Genomic DNA, 20,558 nt, shown 5'->3' on the forward strand with positions numbered 1-20,558 from the left:
GGTGAGTAAATACAGAACATGCTCTTCCTTAGGCGAGGGAATCTGCTCCATTTGAAGAGAAATACAGGTTGCGTCAATAAGCAGTGGATTATTACTGTCCTCAGATTGTGGGTTTTTCTTGATGTCAAGTTTCCTTACTTCGACATCAATTGGATGGACTTCACCAGATTCCCCTTGGTTGAGCAGAACATCTGATTCTCGGTCCTCACTGTCTGCTTTATAACACGTAGATGACCTCTCAGTTTCAGTCCTGCTTGAGAAAATAGGCTCCCTCCACAAAGGATATTTTACTGGCAGTGACTGAGCAACTTGTCTCCCAAATGCAGAATCAAAACTATTTGTTTGCGCTTCTGCTGGAAAAAGATCTGTCTTAGCTATAGTATCCTCAAGCATCTCACTTTCTACACAGGTTGGTGCCTCCCTCTTTGTAGCATCAGAAGTATTTGACTGCTCTGTGGGTGTTGTTGCTCTGAAGTCTACCTCATCAGCAATTTTGTGTTTTTGGTTATAGCCACTATTGTCCCATATACCTTTTGAAACACTTCTCAATTCTGTGTTTGTTTGCAAGGAACAAAGTGGCAAAGAAGGGGTTTCTGTGGTGCCTGCTATTCTCGACACCAGGCAAAATATGGTCAGTCCGCCTGTCTTTTTGTTTAATCTAAACTTTCTTCCTTCAATGACTTTTGAGTATGGCTCCTCCTTGTTAATCTTTGTATTCTCAACTGCTTGTAACACTTGTGGCTGCTGCAGATACGACATACCCTCGTGCTGCATGTGTGTTTCCTGGGCACTAAAATGGCTTCTTGCCTGTAAAGCACCTGTCTCCTTTTGTTTGTGTTTTAGTCCTTCAAGCTCTGGAAAGCTTTTTAGCATCCCAGCTTGTTTTATAAACTGCTTTTTCTCCTGCAAATCTACACAGACATCCTGCTTTCTGAGTTTGGGCTGTGACAAGTAGGTTTGTCTCTTACCTTCCTGCTCCCAGCTCACATCACACTGGTTCAACACAGGTGAACCTTTATGTGGGCTGTCATAGGGAGGAGGGGCAATGTATCCAGGAGGTTGGCTGAACATCCTCTGTTGGTAGCTAATCTTTTCTTTCATGTCCAACATGTTGCTTGTGTCGCTTGCAGGAGTTTGTAATGTATAATAGTTTGGAGCTTGTTGTCTGCCGCCTCTGTCCCACAGTCCTGATTCTCTGATGTTTGCAGATTGTCTGACTTGTTGCAGCGCTTCCAGGCGAGGATCTGTCCCACTCCTGCTCTCCCTCCCAGGAGCCCTGTTGCTCTCCTGAGAGGTGCCCCTCATCTCTGCCTCTATACGTCTCCTCCTTGGAAGTGAATGGCTGTATCGTGCTGCCCAAGCTTCCAGCTCCCGATAGCTGCTGTCGCTCCTCTTTGCAGAAACTTCCGTGTTGTATCGGACAGGACCACAGGGCTCCCACCTTCTCTGCCACTCCTCCCTGAGAAGTCCTCTCTCATATTCCCTCGCTGATTGAGCTGCTGTCCACTCTCTGTCTCTGGCTTCCTGCGGCTGATGGTCTCCCTGGTCCTGGTGCTGCTGAGCGTGCCGCTCTAGAATAAAAGGGAAGTGAGAAGATGTGGCAGCAGCCAGATCTCGGTCGGTCCATTGAGTGTACTCGTGTGGAGCCCCTCCTGATCTTGATCCCGGTACAGTCCAGTAACTGGACTCCCTGCTTTGTTCCTGCTGATCACCGTAGTACAGTGGATAATGGGGTACCTGATGTCTGTCATGGTGGCTGCGGGTGAAATGATGGAAAATGTGTCAGTAAATTAGAGTAGCTCCAGCAATGTCCTTCTTCAATATCACATTCAATTTGTATGTGTTTTAGAAACTCATCGCATATGGCTCTTTTTACTATCACCTTACATCATAATATTGTCGAATGCTGATATCCCAAAACTTAAAATAGTGTGTTGCTTAAAAGTATTCAGTTTATATCAGGAATGTAAAACAGCCATCTATAGATATTCAAGTAAAGTATCGTCAATTGTTGTCTTAGTCAAGTAAAGTACAAATGAAATTTACATTTTAAACGTATTCACAATTACAATGATTTAAAGAGTAGCAGAGCACTACACTCACCTATGTGAACAATTTCTCCCAGAAACAGTTGCATATTTGGAGTATAGAGGCGACTGTCCCTGATTCTCTCGCCAGCACTCCATCTTTTGGTCTGATGCACAGATCTGATTCATGGTAGACAAAGGATTATTTATTTGAAGCCTTACCTGAAATTCAGATAATGGAAATGGAAAGATGGATACACGTACCTTTAATTCAAGTTTTCAGATACATTTCCTTGATGCTCATGAGGGGATAAGAGGTCTAATGAAATCCACAAACAGGACAACTTGTTTTAAAAGGACGCTGGTTTTAGGTCCCCCTCCCACTCCACACACACACACACACACACACACACACACACACACACACACACACACACACACACACACACACACACACACACACACACACACACACACACACACACACACACACACACACACACACACACACACACACACACGCGCACACACACACACACACACACACACACACACACACACACACACACACACACACACGCACACGCACACGCATGCACGCACACACTCACACTCCCATGGCACTGTAGCACATCCTCCTGGAATTTTATAATTAGGTTTTTAAATGCCCAACTTTAGCTGCATAATTTCTCTTTTTTTCTCCTTTCAAATCTTTCTACTAAATGCATGAAGCAAACTAATCGATTTAGTGCAAAAAGAGACAATATACTTTTTTATTTTATAATTGCCAGGGTTTCCTGTTTGCTCATACATCACTATGGTCAACATTCTTCAAATGCAGTTTTCTTAACTTTCCCCAAATAATCATGAATGAAAACAAAATCAGTGATCCGCACTTTTGCATGGCACTCGCGTGGGAGGCGTGATGGCGAGCAAACTGTGCATGAAGATAGTGATCTGTTGTTTTGTCGGCTGAATTGTAGTGGAGGGAGAGACAGGCTGTCTCCCTTTCTTTGAAACTCTGCAGCGTAACAAACAGGCTTTCCTTCTGTGAACAGAAATGCTGTACATCAGCAGAGAGCAGGAGAGAGGGGATGAAGTACGTACAGACAGCAGGCTGCAGGGAGGGCAATCTGTTGATGTTGACAGAATAGTTGGGTGGGGATGAACTTTGTTTTAGGTTTTAAGTTTGAGAATGTTATTTTTTATATATTAGACCCAGGTTTCGAATTAATGTCAAGACTGAGCTGACGTAAACCTGCAGTAGTAATCACAGTTTAAGTTTCATTAATAAGAAACGTTTTGTATCTTTCTGAACTACAATGCTTGATCATGATAATGAAGATGTTTGGTGAGGATGGGTGTTGATTTTCGATCTAAAGCCCCTGAAATGTATTTTATTATAACATTAAATATTCATTACTACTGTATATGAGCAACAACAACACAAATCAATGACTGTGTCGGATTGTGCGAGTGTGGTTTGATATCTGATAGTAAGTGGCTCAGCAACTAGTTACAAATAATCCAAGCATGTCATTCAAAAGTGTTTTAACCCTGATGCATGCAGGATGTGATGCTAGAAGATACAAAAATACAGAAATATTTTCTAAAAGTACATAAATCTTTTATAACTTTGGTAGAATATGTAGAGTTCATGGACCCGGTCACTCAGTGAGCAGCTAATGGAGAACATTAGGTTTTCAGGGCCTTTAAAGGGACAGTTCACCCACAAATCTGAAATTAAAATGTTTGCATTTATCTGTAGTGTTACTTTAAATCTAGATGGTTTGTTTGTGAGATTGTTGGCAATATATGCTGTTGAAATGTCTGCCTTCTCTCCATTATAATGGAATAAGATATATTTTGGCTTGTACTGCTAAAAGTGCCAACACAAAACATTTTAAAAACTCAAAAGCAATGTGTCTTTAATGACCGAGTAAATCAAGATAATTGTGAGTTACAATAAAATACATTGTGCATGATAATGACGACATTAAGTTATAATGAAAAAATATAAACTCATAAGAAAAACCTGACAGGTGATTATGAGCCTGAAGTGGATTCCGTTACGGTAAAAACAAGTTGCTACAGATTGTATATCCAGATCATTGTAACAAGATGTAGTTGTGACAAGTTGCAGCTGAAAGTAACATTTTCTTTAAATGCGTTCTACCTATTTTGGGTTGAAGACTGACATTAGATAATCCAAGATGATAGATGTTCATTTTGTATAACACTTCTTTAAAAATACATTTTTACTAAAGGCACAAATGTTGATTACAGTAACACAGCCAAGTCTTGCAGGTGGTCCCTGCTGTCACTGGTCTTTCTTCAGAGATGCCTTGTAGATGTTAATGTTTTGATCGTCATCATGCTGCACAAGCTCCACATTACATATTCTTGGGAGATATTCTTCAAAGAAACCTGGAGTCTCATGCTCTTCTCGCATTTTGGACGAAAGATATGCCACGGCTCCGTTCTTGCACAGATGAGCTAGTGTCTCCTTTAGCAGGGGGAAGGTCTCTGGGAGGTACATAATATCTGCACAGAGCACAAGATCCCAGTTAGAAGAGAAGTCCATGTGGTCCTCACCCCAGGGCAGAGGAAGGGCATTGGGAAGGGATGTGGGCCAACCACTGGACGGCCTGTTAGCAGAGACGTTGGCCTGAAGCTGTGGGAGAACCGTAGGAAGGTCTGTGAAGGTCAACACTGCACCTGGAAACAATCAGAACCATGTGAGTCCTATGTGTTGTCAATAGGCTTGTCACAATAACTACTTGTGTCAGGCAATATTTTGTTTTTGTTGAAATAACTGTGATTAACAATATTATTGTGATTTTAAAACTATCTTATGCCACTGATATAATGATATAATGATATAATGAACAGAGCCTCAGGGCTCTGTTCTTGGTCCTCTCCTCTTCTCCCTGTACACAAACTCGCTCGGATCTGTCATTAGCCCGCATGGTTTTTCATACCACTGCTACGCTGACGACACCCAATTAATTCTGTCCTTTCCCCGCTCAGAGACCCAGGTCGTCGCACGTATCTCTGCTTGTCTAGCTGACATCTCTCAGTGGATGTCCGCTCATCATCTCAAGCTCAACCTTGACAAAACTCAAGTGCTTTTCCTTCCGGGAAAAGATTGTCCCTCTCTTGACCTAACTATCAACATCGGCCCCTCTGTTGTTTCCCCGACCCAGACTGCAAGGAATCTGGGTGTGATCCTAGATAACAACCTGTCCTTCACTGCAAACATCGCTGCTACAACCCGCTGCTGCAGATACACGCTTTTCAACATCAGGAAGATACGCCCCCAGCTGACCCAGAAAGCGACCCAGCTTCTGGTCCAGGCTCTCGTCACCTCACGCCTAGACTACTGCAACTCCCTCCTGGCTGGTCTACCTGCATGTGCCATCCGACCTCTGCAGCTCATTCAGAATGCAGCGGCTCGTCTGGTCTTCAACCTTCCAACATTTTCCCACACCACGCCGCTCCTCCGCTCCCTCCACTGGCTTCCGGTAACTGCTAGAATCCACTTCAAGACACTGGTACTTGCGTACCATGCTGCGAATGGGTCTGGCCGTTCCTACATCCAGGACATGGTTAAACCGTACACCCCAGCACGTGCTCTACGCTCTGCATCAGCCAAACGGCTCGCTGCACCCTCGCTGCGAGGGGGATCCAAGTTCCCATCAGCAAAAACACGTGGGTTTGCTATCCTGGCTCCAAAATGGTGGAATGAGCTCCCCATTGAAATCAGGACCGCAGAAAGCTTACACACCTTCCGGCGCAGACTGAAAACTCATCTCTTTCGACTCCACCTCGAGCGATAGAACTATTAACAAAGCACTTATATACTAATAAAGGACTGGCTTATCTAAAGCCAGTTGAGTAGCACTTGAAACGATTGGCTCTTTGAAACCTGATGTTCTTATATGATTCTGTTTTCTTCAAGGTTGTGTCTTCCTGGTCGAATGTACTTATTGTAAGTCGCTTTGGATAAGCGTCAGCTAAATGCAATGTAATGTAATGTAATGTAATAATATTAATCTGAAAGGGAATGATTGTGCCAGAGATTACAAACAAGTTTACAGTAATTAACAGTCATAAAAGCAAAGTGTATCGGTTATAACACTAGATAAAGAGAGTTTAAGTAAAAGTTTGGGTAAGTAAAAAAAAAAAAGTAGAAAATTAAGATAAAAAGCACTTACACCAGTACTAAACAGACTAACAAAAAAGTAAGATGCATTTAGTAAACTAAAAAAGTAACGTATAATGCGCATGATAGAGAGTAATGGTGGCAATGATATTGAAAAAGTAATAAAGAGGAACATTTGACAGAATATTGAAGAAGCAATATTGCTACAACATGATATGGATTTATTATTATCATGGTGTAGATATATTATTATTGTTCTCATTGTCCAATGTTTATATGTTTTGATTTACAGAAAGATGCAGCAAATAAAAAAAATATATATATATTCAGGTACTTAGACATTCCCAGGATGTTTAACAGTGCTGGTTAAGTGACAGCAGCACCTGCTGTAGTACCTGCAGCAGGTCAGCAGCGCCTCTGGTGGAAAACTGAGGCTAGGCTTGAGTGAGCTAAATAGAGAGACCAAGCAAACATACTGTAGCTGAAAACAAGCCACCGGGTAATTTTCAGGAGCGTGAAATGCACTCATAATATTTATTCAAAAAACAAATAAAATAGAAATGAAAGGTAACAACAAACCGAGGCGTGCTGCCAGGATGCCCACCACCCCGGTCGCTGCTCCCAGCTCTATGATGCACTGCTCTCTCAACTTCACAGACTGCTCCTCCAAGTAACCACCAGAGCCGGACCGACCTATTAAGCGACATAAGCGGCCGCTTAGGGCCCCCCAGCCACTAAGGGCCCCCTAGCAATTTTTATTTTATTTTTTTATCTCAGTACACCGTCGCCTTGATAAATATGTTTCATTAATTTTGTTAATATGCCTAGATTGCCTACTCTCAAAGCCATGTATTATATTATTGAGTCAATCATATAATACATTAACTGTGTTTTATCTGAACCTCATCATCAGAGGATGGCAGGATTGTAATTTCCTGTGTTCAGTGAATGCAACAGAGGCAAGGCACCAGACCAACCAGAGAGTTGAATGGAAATAAACATCTGTCTTATTGGCTGACAGGTACCTATCCTGTGAGCTGTGACAATGTTTAAAATAAACTGTCAGTCGGACTCAGAGTTTTTGAAGATGGACATAAGAACGTTTTTTCTTAAAAAAGACGAAGATTCTCAAGTGGTGGCTCACACAACAACCCCAGAGCCACCACTTGAGCCAGGTAAACAAGGTATGTAAATGTCAGTAAACTTCCAAGTTATGCAAACATGTAAGCAAAGCATAAATTACAGCTACGTTGACGTTACTTTGAATCGCGCGGGTAAGCTAAACCGTTAGCTATATCTGGCTATAGCTAGCCAGATATTTTAAATAAACACTTTGTCATACAATCTAAATGTAATGTTTTTTAGCGTTACCTGGGGCCTCATTTATAAAGGGATATACGTTAAAAAAATGGCGTACGCCAGTTTCTACGGAATGTTTGCGATTTATAAAATACTAACTTGACGGGGAAATGTGCGGTCCTCCACGCAAAAACTAACCCATGCGTACGCACTAAGCACAAAAACGGGAGAGACGAGAAACTGCGACACCGTTGGCAGAAGGAAGATTGGAGAGAAATATGTGGAAATAATACCATAAATAAAATGTTACCTCTCATTTATCATATATGAAGAATTCATTTTCAAACATTGATTAAAGCCAATTTTAAAATGATTAAACAAACGCCTGTTTGAGACTGCTCGGTGCACACAAAAACATAACTTGGAGAAATAAATAAATGCGGATATGTTATTTAAAACCACCTCGAATATGTTGTGTTAATGTTATGAAATGTTTTCTCATAAATGATGCGGTAAGCAGGAGGACAGAATTACGTCTCAACTGACGCCGTTTTGCATTTCTATAGGTTGTAGATACGAGCATGGTTTTATACTATCACGTTTAATCGTGTTTTATGCCGTTTGCCAAGACTTGATAAGTCGCTCGTAAAACACAGGAGGTATGGAAACTAAGAACACCATATGTGGTAACTTGTACAGCTAATATAACACAGCACATTAGTTGTATTTCCTTTAACTGGTGGATTATGGATATATAGTTGCTGATCGAAAGCTGGAACACAAACCACCAAATACAAAAAAACAATTCAGATCCAGTCGTCATGACTCCACTCCGGAGGGATTCCCCGATCATTTCTTAGAGTGTCTTATCAAGGGGGTGTCTCCTGTCCCCGGTACAAACACACTGCCTGAGGAAGGTTATGTGTATTTTTGTTGTCATTAACCTTTTTCGGACCACTTATTTATTTATTTTGGTGACGATCCGACCTCCATGCTGCTACTCTGGTTCAAACGGCATCCACCAAACAATATGATTTATCTCGACCTCCCCAAAATAACCAAAATCTGACACGGTGTGAGATGTCTTTTTTAGCTGTTCTGTCGTCATTTCCTGCGATCTTCTTAATGCAGTCAGTCAAAATGAATGAATGAATGGGCGTTTATTTGACTATTTATAGGTAAATATGGGCGTTACGTGAAGCAGCGCCGCATTTCGAGTCGATTGTGATTTATAAAGGGAAACAGGCGTAGGACGTGCCGTACACACTTCCCTTGCCGTTGCGCAATGTTTTGTGAATCGGAAAATGTCGGAAAATGTCTGTACCTATTTTTTGGATTTCTACTACGTAAGCAACCTTCCCATGTGAATCCTACGCACAGCGTTATAAATGAGGCCCCTGGTGATTTCAAAGAAAGCTCAAAGAAAATGTTGACTTACTGTTCGACATGAAGCTAGAAGCTACCTTACAGTACACAGTTGATCCTGAGTCCTGTCAGTTTAAGTGTTTCATAGTTAGCTTAGCTAAGCATCAACCTAGTACTGAAATATATGGATGTTATGTGACAGTATTTCTGAGAAAAAGTCAGCTGAAATGGCGGCATAGTTGCCACTGCTTTACGTGTCGACAGTTTGAACGTATTTGCAGCAGTAAATGTGGCTGTTTGACCACTGACGTTGCCATAACAACACCTGAATTTAAATGTGCAACCTCTTTTTGTGACAGATTTTTGCATGAAATTATAATTCTTCTGAATGATATTCCTATTGACAGCTAGTTTATATGTGAAAATTATGAGATGGACAGCCAGAGAGAATACATGAAAAACAGTTATGAAATACTATATGACAGTAAAACAAGAATACCGTTTGAAAGGGCAGTGATTTCTAAAATATCCATAAAGGAAAATCTGTTTACAGTTCTGTTTCATATGGGTGTTGAGAGATGTATCCATAGATCTCTTAATTTTGCTCTCAAAGTGCACGAGATTGATGCTTTAACTTCAATATTAAAAAAAAAATCTTCCTGGGGGAGCATGTCCCGACCCCCCTAGAGGAGGTTAGGTCCATGGTGTTTACATGCTTATTTATACAATTGATGTGCTTATGCTAACATCATAAGACAAAAGTTGGTTCCGTGTTGTGTGTAGTGAGAACGCGCTAGAGTGAGGGGGGCCCCTAAGCCAAAGCTCGCTTAGGGCCCCCAAAAGTCTAGGGCCGGCCCTGGTAACCACACAGGTGTAACATTATGCACACCAGAATACACCCCACATCGTTAGATAATGCTTAACCTGGTATAGCTGATATGTTTTTATAACGCCATTATAAACCAAGCTGTCTTTTCTTGCAGATTCCCAGACCCGGGAAGCCACGCCGAGACTGGCCCCGAACACCTGTCTGATGTTCAGCTGCTGGCCGTACAAAGTGTACACGGTGTCCTGAGAAAATGTCTCCGCAAACAGACTGTCTTTAACCGGGAACGGGTCGTCAACTTATCCTACACAAGTCATGGTTGGTAGCTACATACAGTCGCTCACTTGGTGTAAAGTCTGCTACTCAGTATTGTCAGGGTTGGGAATATACAAGGCTTTTACATACTTAGCTTCCGGGTTACAGGACGTGACAAGAAATGAATTCTGAAACACTTTGCGCCACACAATGAACAGTCTTGAATAATTATGTAACCATTAAAAAATATAAACATGAAAAACTTTGCCGTTATATTTTAATATACTTACTTGTAGCCTACTTATGTAGTAGCCTTCACTGTAATAGTAAAGTGTACCACTACTGTATCATATTATATAATTTGTATTATTCTGTTATGCTACTATAATACTATTTCACTGTAAATTATGTTTTATATTATCGTTCATTGAAGTTGATTCTATATTTTATTGTACAGCATTTCATTTATGATGCTATAAAACAGAGAAGAGCAGCAAATCCCCAAATTAAAAGCGATTTCAATGATTTATCAGTAATAATTTACAAGTAAATAGTTAATATAATTAAGTCATTAGATCACCCAATTATGTAAGTGGTATCTTTGCATCAAGGCTGCCGTTCAAAACACACAACACATTTATGTTCCAGGTTTATTTTAAAAATCGTTGCAGTCTCCTCACCTGTTTGTTGGAAAACAAAACTTAAGTAGAGTACCACTAAGACATAACAATTGTTCACACATAACTTTACATCAATGACAGATGATTTGACAGGTGTATAAAGTGTAGATTTGAGCACAGATATGTTAAATAAAGCTCTTCATAAATCAGCGCATCCGTCTTACAGAACACAAGAACATGTAAAGAAATTCAAACGCAGCCAACTGAAATGTAAAGTGTTCGACCTGAAAAGAAAATCACAAGTGTCTTCATTCGTCTGCTTGTGTTGGTCTACATCACCGTTTTCTCAATGGAGTGAACAATAACAACCGTTTCATTTAGACTACAGATATATACAGTCATTCTGCAACAGACAGAACACCTCTTAACCTCTTGATTATTGAAGTTATTAAAAAATAAATAATTATTTTCATCATACTGACGTCAGTAGCATTACATCCATGACAAAACCACCCTTCTCCCCTCAGGCCTCAATATGTGCAAACTGCAAGGGTTTTAAAAAGGTAGCACTTTAAGCAAGGACCTTTAAAACAAACTACTGGGAGGGCACAGGCCAAATAACGCAACGGTAATGAAAGGACAAATAATGTATCCGCTTTGTGATTTGGATATGATCCAAAATGTAATGTTCCTTAGCCCATGCTACACCTTTCCACCAAGTTTCATGAAATTCGGGCCAGTAGTCTTTTCGTTATCCTGCTTACTATCAAACAAACAAACTGCAAGCATAACCTCCTTCACTCATTCAAAAGTGCAGCATATGTAATGATTTCAAAAGTACAATAATCTTAGTATTATTTTTAAATTGTGGAGTAAAGGGATACAAAAATAGATGGTCCTTAAACCAAAAAAAGAAGAAGACTATTCTAATTAAATCTGCTATCATCCAAATACTAAATACTCTTTCAAGGAACAATACTGAGCCAGGACATAAATGTACTATCGGAATGAACATGGATTTGCAGTGAAATGAAACTAACTGCATATTTCTGTTTCACAAACATTCTTACTTGTCAAACGTTCCTCACAGAAACAAAATGACTTTAGATTAAACTGGACAGAAATTATAACACTCTGCTTTAGGATTTAAACATTGGTCTTAAAACACCAACGTTCTTTTTGATTTGTTAAGACACATTTGTCAACATAGTCAGGCTCAACAAACTTCTGTCACAGAGTCTTGGTGATTTGGGTGCGAGACACTTGATAAAATAGCCAGGGCTCAGACAGATTGATTGTGTCTTTCATTAAAATCAACCTATTATCTCCACACAGCCCAAAGTGCACCTGTTAAGGGGACGAGGAAATCTTCTTGACGTTTCCTGCTGGGTATGAAAGGCAGTCAGCTTTGTTTTGAGCAGAACTGAGAGCAAGTCCAAGTCCACACAGATGCACAACAAACACCCACACAGAAAACAAAAGCCAGAGGAATGGACAATTAAAACTTTGTTCCAAAAAGTATAACAATTAGAACCATGACTATGACGAAGAGGATCAAAATGACCAGCATCTTTCGGTTTTTCTTCTGATACTGTTCCGCCTGCAAAGGAAATTAAAACAAAAAATGTCAAGCACTGTATTTTGCTGTCTTTTCATCTAATGAATGAATGAAAGGCAAATCATTGAGCTTCTTTCCATCATGCAGTGAATTGAGATCAAAACAGAGATGATTGTTTAAAAGGTTTGTAATTCATGGTAAATTAAAATCATAACGCTGTCTTTTGTCTTTTGTTTTCCCCTGAAGTTGGAAAAATTATTAGCATCTGTACAAGTGTGACAAAAGATTAAAAAAGAATGGTGACTATCACCTAGCTAAAAAAGTGAAAATGTGTATCAGGACATGAGCCCTTTTCAGTTACCTTTTGTAACTGTTTCACTCCCTCTTCTGTTTTCACACAAGCCTGCTCCACATTGAAGTCAATTCTGTCGAGAACGGTGCCCTATAGGGAAAATAAGAGTATTGTTAGCAGAGGAAAATCATTTGAGTTATTTTACACAAAGGTAATGTAGTATTTAGTGATAGGCAGCGACTTCAGTAGTTCAGTAATTGTCCTTCAAGCTCTGTTGTTACACATATAAAACATCAAAATACTTTAATTGTGGAAGTCATTAGGGCAACTCACGGACAACCTCATGCCATAATACTTATAAAGCCTATTTATTATTTCTGTGTGTTACTGTGTCAGGACTTCTTAAAATACCTGTTCCACCACCATTCCAGCCAAGTCCCGGAATATCTCATTCAGATCTGAGATGGACTGCACTATCTGTCGGATCTCCCTCTCTCGTTCCTCCACCATAACTGTGTTCTGTTCCACCAGCATCAGCTGGTCGTCTGTGAACCCCTGATTGAAAGAATTAATAGAAGTAGGTGATTTTATGTAACACAATTAGACATGTAATCTTCCTCTTAAATAACACACATTATTTTAATTTAACTGAAAAAGAAAGAAAAACAAGCATTACATATTTTGTTCCACCCATATGGAAAGTGATAACATGACACAGTAGACCTGCATTAATAACTCAATGGGTATTAAGGCTTTTAATGGATGTTTTTTTTTCTTATCTTGTCTGTTTCATGTTTATAATATAAAGTATCCCCTTTAATTGTTCTCTATGAAACTCTTAAATTGGGTTTACTTGAATGAGTAAATACATGTTATTGGATAGTCACCTTGTCATATACAGCTAAATCTTCATCCTCTTCCATTAGGGGTCCAGAGTCAAAAAAGTGCTTTGATCTCTCCTCACGATTCTTCATACCTGAATTATAAACCAATAATCAACCCAAACGATCAACTTGAAGATAAAAACATGAGCTATAATCTTGTTAATTGTTACAAATATCTGAGAGGCAGGATGAGAATTCAGAAACACCAATCAGACAGCAGAAACTCTGCATATCTCCGTCGCAAACTGAAAAAGCATCTATTTAGATTGTACCTTGGCCATTAAGTTCTTGCAGAAAAAATAAAGTACTTTTAATACTTACTACTTCATGTAGGCCTTGTAACTAATTCATCAGCACTAACTATGGTATGATCTTGCTTGAAGTGAATATATCTGCACTTCCCTTGTTGTTCGGAGTTGGATTCTTTATGGTTTTTGCACTTATTGTATGTCGCTTTGAATAAAAGCGTCAGCTTAATGATATGTAATGCAATCATAGCTTCCATGCAGTCCTTACGTTTTAAGTAGCCGGACTGCGTGTGCCTGAAGTTGGTGGAGAGCTCCTGCAGGCTTTGAGCCAGCGAGGACACCACGTTTCTCAGCAGCCTCTCCTCCTGCTCGGTACAGTGGCCACAGCGAGTCTGCAGTCCCGTCACAGCTCGCTGGCACCGGTGAAACATCTGCAATCAACACAAAGATAGTGAGTGAACAGCTACTGGTTTCCTTTCAAACACTTAACATGAAATCAACACCACAGACTGTATTATGCTTATATGACTTTGGGCTCAAGCTAAAACGTGTTCCAGGTCTGGATAAGTATGAAAAAGGAGGATGGAAAATATTTTTTTCCCCCAAACTAGTGCCCATATTCTGTTTTCGAAAATATATATTTTCCAAATCCTAAAAGCATTGGAAAGATAGCAATTGTATTATTATTTCTAAAAGCATTATCTCTGTTTCTGGTAAATGTCTGTACCTGTGTTATCTCCTGAGTAGTGATTTCTATGGCATGCTCTTCCTCACTACTGTCATCAAGTGTAGGTCGATTCATATGCTTGTCATGAAGTAAAGCCAGATCCTTCATCTTCTGCCGAACCCGAGTGATTTCATACTGGATCTGAAAGGGAATACACAGCGGTTGAAAGCCATGTGACATTACTCATACTCATTACTTAACCTGTTTTAATATACAGGAACAGATGCATTTTTGAGTATTTGTTCTTACAAAGAGGGATACTGTATTTATATGTCAACCTTTAACAGATACGTCTATATATTTCTGCTTTAATCTTAAGTATTTCACCTCCTCAATCCCCTCCGTCCATTTGGGAGGCAGCCTCTTTGTGACGCCAATGGCTGCTTCAGGATCCAGACTAATCCCTGACACCAGGGCCATTCGGTCGTCAGCCAACTTGAAAACACAAATTATAAATGATTCCATTAAAAACGTTTTCTAAAATAAGTCAATATGATGATGCATCAACATGTTTTGGTGTAAATAATTAAAGGGAAAGAACAGTACCTCATCGAGCTCCTAATATGATTGGCAGATAGCAGATGGTCCCATCCAATAGAAAACAAGGAAAAGGAGAGAAGGACAGAAGTAACAGAAAGTTAGCCCCAGAAAAATCAGCAGTTAATACCAGAAAAGTTATTTTGCATCCACTCCCCTACTGTATATAACTAATACATTTGAAGTATAACATTATAATTGCTGTACAGCAGAGGTGCATAATGTCTGGCAGTTGAATTGAGAATCATTTGTCCTGAGTTTACATGTGTGTATGTGCAAAAGTGTAAATCTAGAGTGAATGCAAAGATGGGCTACATCACATTTATCTAGAAAATATGTGCAAATGATTCCACTTTAAACAAACCATTAGGTGTAAGAAACATAAAGCAAACAAGAGCAGGACTTAAATATGTAATAGAATATGAAACAGACTGGGCCTTATTTTGGATAAATATGTCTCTCTTGTGTCTTGTCTTGTTTGAACTGACAAGGCAAGTTTATTTATATAGCACCTTTCAGTACGCAACAATTCAAAGTGCTTTACAAAATAAAATAAATTCAAGAATAAATACAGTAAAAACACATTATATAATGGCATTTTACAACAGGCTTTTAAAAAGGCAAAGATAATAAGGAGGAGGACTCGAGCAGCGGCGTTCTGAATCAGCTGCAGCTTTCTGATGGATTTTTTTGTCAGCCCTCTGAATACACTATTGCAGTAGTCGAGTCTACTGAAGATGAAAGCATGGAAAAGCTTTTCGAAGTCCTTCGGGTGATAGTATGCAGATTTAATAACTGTTGAAATGCAGGTCTGAGTCCATCACTACACCTAGATTTCTAGCTTTATTAGAGCCTCTTGTGCCTTCTGGCAAAGTCAGTTATTTTAAAACAGCTTTAACAAGTTGAGTGTGTGTCTTCTAATGGCAAACACTGTTGTTTTAGTTGATTCAGTGCCTTTTAGTCACTGCAAATATATTTCAGTCTTTGTGAATAAATGTTATAACTGCACTACTGTAAAAAGAATGAATCATAATCTCAATACTGGCTAATGTAAATCTAATCTGTGACCTTGGTTGGAAAGTGCAGATAGAACACAGCTTTACAGCACCTATGAATGAACTCTGATACAGGGACATTGGGACAAAACAGACACTGGAAGACAAATACTATAGTAAGACACAAACGTTATGTTACATGACACATAGTGTGGTTGGAACAGTGTAATGTGTGTTCTGTGTAGGGTTGCACAATTCCGGGAATTTTCAAAGATGGAAACTTTCCATGGGAATAAACTGGGAATTTATGGGAATAAACGGGGAATTTATGGGAATAAACTGGGAATTTTCAAAATTGAAGGTTGGCTCTTCATAGGGAACTTAAATTTAGGAAAGTATATTTGAGCATAATCTTGACTAAAACATTCAAGTACACTTGAATATCCATGCCATAGCACACTGCTTACTGCATGGCTATTGGGACCACACAAAGGTTCGCAACAGGCTCACAAATGTGAGAGTGGAAAAACTGGTTGGCATTCGGGCAAACCTAAGGCTCTTTGAGCCTGACACAGAGCCATCCTCAACAAGGCTGGACAGTGACACTGAAGAGGAAGACTCAGAGTTGGATGTTGATGAGGCCCGGGAAGAGCCCGTTGACTGAAAGGGTTTAGCAAAAATGGAGAGGATTGCTTGAAGGAAGATTTGCATGTTTAATGGCACTTTTTGGAGGGAGAAGGGCTCTTTTCATTTAACATTTTGAATGGGACTTTGAGGGGATTTTTGGATGGGGGTGCATTTTTGTTCATTTTTTAATGAGTGGGGTAACATTTAACTCAACATTCCTGTTTTCGTTCTTCAATGAAACAAATAATTGTTCAATAAAATAATTAAAATTAATTTTGCATCGAATATTTCCAAAATTCCCCAGCTTAACTTCCCATGGAAACTTTCCGCCCCTTAGTTCTGTGAAGGGTCAATGGAGGTCTAATTAAAGAGTGAGTGAGTCTTTACACCAGAGGAGACCATCTGAATACAGGTGTTTTATTCATGGCCCTTTCACTATTTCTCACCACAGCTTTTAGAATTGTGTATTATTAAACTTTATGAGAAGTGAATATGGCAAAAACAGCAGTTGCACCATTGAGCATGACATATTTGGTCCTAAATGGCCTCACCTCAGGTTAGGAGAAGTCTGTGGGTATATTATAACCTTTAATTCAGAAGCACATTTTTGCATAGCGATATCCAAATATGCAATATGCAATATGCAAAAACACAGCGATGTGTTCAGTGCCTCTGGATGTACAACAGGGCTGGGTATTGGAACTTGATACTTTTAAGATGACGGCAGAATTAAACCAGTAACAAGTTGTATATACGTTGATATAACTTATTATAAATTTGATCCTTTTTGTACTCATGCCGAACAAAGGTTCTTTGTAAGGTTCTCCTCGCAGCCAATCACTGCAAGAATTATTAGATTTATTGCAACAAGTGATTGGACCGCTACCGCAGCAGATACAAGACTGTGGTGGTAAAGTCAAGCACAACCACAGTCATACTGAGTTTCCATCATGATATACTGTATGTGAAAGGGCTACAAAAATAGGTATCAAATGAAGTACTTCGCAAATTAAGCACGCTCTTGTGTAATACTGGTATCGTGTTTTGTAAACTGATACCCTGTTGTGTAATAGAAGCTTCGAATGAAGAACCAAGCGCAGTCTTATCCAAACTGAACTTTTACTTGATATTCATTAAACAGTTTCCAACAAGAACGGTTGAAGACAGAGAAAATGCACTCGACAAGCTCGTATTCAATTTTCATAACAGGAAGGTGTCAGAGGAGGACACATACTTGCACTTCAAAATAAAGGCATTTCCTGTGAAACGTTGTACCTTTTAACTTCTATCAAGAATCAAATGTTTTACTTCCTTAAATAAAACAAGTTACAACATACCCAGGCCTAGAGTACAAGTTGGCAGAAGTAAATCATTCATTCAGCAAGCAGTTAACTGGTTACAATCTTCACAATTGGGTGTGAATGGTTGCACACACCCTGCACCTGCTCACTGTGCCCTGCACCTGGCCTCTACTAGAGAGGTGAGGTGAACTTCAGCGCAAACACAGGAGAGCTGTGAACTGCTCAAGCTTAACATATGTGATACATTTGCTGAGACCCAACATCACATTTCCCATCAGTGTGGTATGTAAAATAAAATTCCCCTTTAACAAAAAGAGACAACAAACTGAGAGAGAGAGAGAGAGAGAGAGAGAGAGAGAGAGAGAGAGAGAGAGAGAGAGAGAGAGAGAGAGAGAGAGAGAGAGAGAGAGAGAGAGAGAGAGAGAGAGAGAGAGAGAGAGAGAGAGGATGTAACGGGACATCAGCATAATATACATCTGTCCTACACAGTCATGTTTGGTATTGGATTGTTTAATAAGGAAATAATGGTCTTCATCAGTATAACATAGGACCTGTATATTAGAAACCTATGTATGTCATGTAATAATAAAATAATAATATTGGGAGGGATGAAACCGTCTTTAATGGTCTCACATGCAGAGCACACAGCACACAGTGAAATGTGTTCTCTGCTTTTAACCCATCCTAGTACCAGGAGTCCAGTACTAGGAGCAGTGGGCAGCTATGTTGTGGTATTTTCTCTAAGATATTTGAATTAAATTGAAATTAAAACCGAGTGAGATAAGGATACACATAAAGACACAGAGATACACAGCAACAATGGTGTCTGGCCAGATGTGATCTACAATAAATACAGTTAACTTTAACATTGTCATGGTTAAATTCATTTTTTTTTTTTTTAAATAATAGCTTCAATAGATTTCAATAAACCACCTTCATAAATATTAGTTTCAATATTTCAGGATATTTTAACAGCATTTTGACTTTATACAGTGGCCACAACAAACGTATTGCTAGAGGAGCATAATGTGGACATCAAAAACATGCATTATCTTTTACAAAAACACACCCAACATATGCTGCCAACGTATTTTATCTTTGAAATTAGCAATTGCTGACTAATATATAGATTTTCTCCAATGTTTACTTAAAGCATTTAGCTATTACGAGCTGAAAAATATATCCTTGCACTCCATCCTCCTCCATCACTGAGTCACATGAAACAATTAGCCCTATGTGTGAAATACAACTATACCACTAACTACTACTATACTTATAGTACTATTATATATACTGTATCTAGCTAAGACAGCTCAGTGACTGGCTAAATGCACACAACACACAAAGTAAAATGTCAAAACGATGCAGACAACTCACCGCAGCATTGCTACGTGTACTCAGACGGGGGTCGTATGTACTCACTTGCTCAGCCAATATCTGCCGGTTTTGGATCGCATTGTTCCGCATTAACAAGAAGGCATCGGTCAGACGCCTAGTGGCCATGACTGCCTTATGTGATATCTAAATTTTCACTGAATAAAATGCGGATCAGGCGATGATTATTCAAATTATGTCCACTGCCCCGCAGCTAACACAGCGCTAGCTTTAGCTTTAGCTTTGCTGCGATGGAAGATGAGGAAAACTCGCGATACAGCGCCAATAGTGGGCAGCAAACGACCTCAGTAATATTTATCTGTCAGGCATATCTGAAACTTAACGATTAGTTAAAAAGGAGAAACATGACCGAGGGTTTCCACTCAATTTGTTTGATTTAACGTTAGATTAGAAACGTCATTTCGCTTTTAGGCAGCTACGGAAGTAGGAAAACGTAAACACCTGCGTAAAGGGCTTCTTATTCTTCTACTTATTAAATGCGGCTGTCAACTGTCAATTTGAGCCCGTTATCGCCACCTACTGACTGTGGGAAAATGACTAATCTAGTCTTCACCTAAATGTATATTGATGGATGCGGGAAGCAGGATGGGGCGCCACAGTTTCGCCGATGCAAGACGCTACTAGCTGAGCAGCTAGTAGATATTAGGCTGGATGGTTGGCTGGTTTAGAGGGGTTTTGGACACTTTAGCTGGCCAGGGTGGCCACCAGCTAAACCAGTCATCCTGGCCAGCTAAAAAAAACAGCATATCAGCATACTCTGGTGGTCACTAGTATCCATCTATCACCAGCGTATGTTTAATAATAGTATTAAAAATATACCATGCTGGAAGCTTCCCAGGATTCCAGATGACCATTGTTTAAATACTGGTATGATTATTTAAACCAGAGAACATAAATATATTACAAAGATTCATTGTGTCATGTATTCTGGTATCTACCAAAAATAAAGAGATTGTAAAGTGTTCATAACAGTATTTTAATTTAATAAATAGCAATACATATCTAGTTAATATAATAAAATACACCGGAACAATACAATAATGATACAAATGACAACCAACCTGCAAATCAAACTATAGGCTACATCAAAAATAAATATACTATCTAAAACAGGTGCATTTGATTTAAAATAAAAGTAATAAATATAATTCAATATTTAAATGGTAACAAAAACAGTAACACTATGTATGATAAGAAAAAGGCAACAAAGAAAGTGTTTTTGGGTTTTTCCTTGTTCATGTCCATAATGTTTCATTTGTTTCATTTATGTTAACATTTGGGCTGCTGTGGTTGCCAGAACTTGACTGTTAAAGTATATGGTAAAATACATTACAAATTACAGTTGGTTGGCATAGACGTTACAGTCAACAATTACTTATGGTTATTTCCAATGGCAAAAACCAATAGAGCTAGTGTACACTACACGGTGCAGTTGTA

General features: G+C 39.3%; 2 protein-coding genes across 2 annotated transcripts; both read right to left on the reverse strand.

The window, feature by feature from the left end:
• Nucleotides 1–3,975: 3,975 nt before the first annotated feature.
• Nucleotides 3,976–9,999, reverse strand: LOC117447357 (EEF1A lysine methyltransferase 3-like). The gene is given in 4 exon segments (XM_034084066.1): nt 3,976–4,745; nt 6,772–6,885; nt 9,724–9,734; nt 9,836–9,999. Coding segments are annotated over 4 exon segments (687 nt in total). The 3' UTR covers nt 3,976–4,347.
• Nucleotides 10,000–10,573: 574 nt separating this feature from the next.
• On the reverse strand, nt 10,574–19,574 carry stx16 (syntaxin 16). Its single transcript, XM_034083294.1, has 9 exons — nt 19,104–19,574; nt 14,813–14,824; nt 14,594–14,701; nt 14,267–14,407; nt 13,808–13,970; nt 13,295–13,383; nt 12,819–12,962; nt 12,477–12,557; nt 10,574–12,157 (listed from the first exon to the last, which is right to left on the reverse strand). Exons 1-9 carry the CDS (start codon nt 19,227–19,229, stop codon nt 12,056–12,058), a joined length of 966 nt encoding a protein of 321 aa, XP_033939185.1. The 5' UTR covers nt 19,230–19,574; the 3' UTR covers nt 10,574–12,055.
• Between the last annotated feature and the right edge of the window lie 984 nt (nt 19,575–20,558).

Source organism: Pseudochaenichthys georgianus, chromosome 5 (assembly GCF_902827115.2).
Source record: "Pseudochaenichthys georgianus chromosome 5, fPseGeo1.2, whole genome shotgun sequence".
NCBI classification, from domain to species: Eukaryota; Metazoa; Chordata; class Actinopteri; order Perciformes; family Channichthyidae; genus Pseudochaenichthys; species Pseudochaenichthys georgianus.

Bases quoted from the DNA above. Each gene is read 5' to 3' on its own strand.
- stx16 (XM_034083294.1), bottom strand. From the start codon at position 19,229: ATGGCCACTAGGCGTCTGACCGATGCCTTCTTGTTAATGCGGAACAAT. The intron at 13,971-14,266 runs GTACAGACATTT...TGTTGATTGCAG, and splicing joins CTACTCAGGAGATAACACAG to ATGTTTCACCGGTGCCAGCG. The intron at 13,384-13,807 runs GTAAGGACTGCA...TTTATAATTCAG, and splicing joins GCAGTCCGGCTACTTAAAAC to GTATGAAGAATCGTGAGGAG.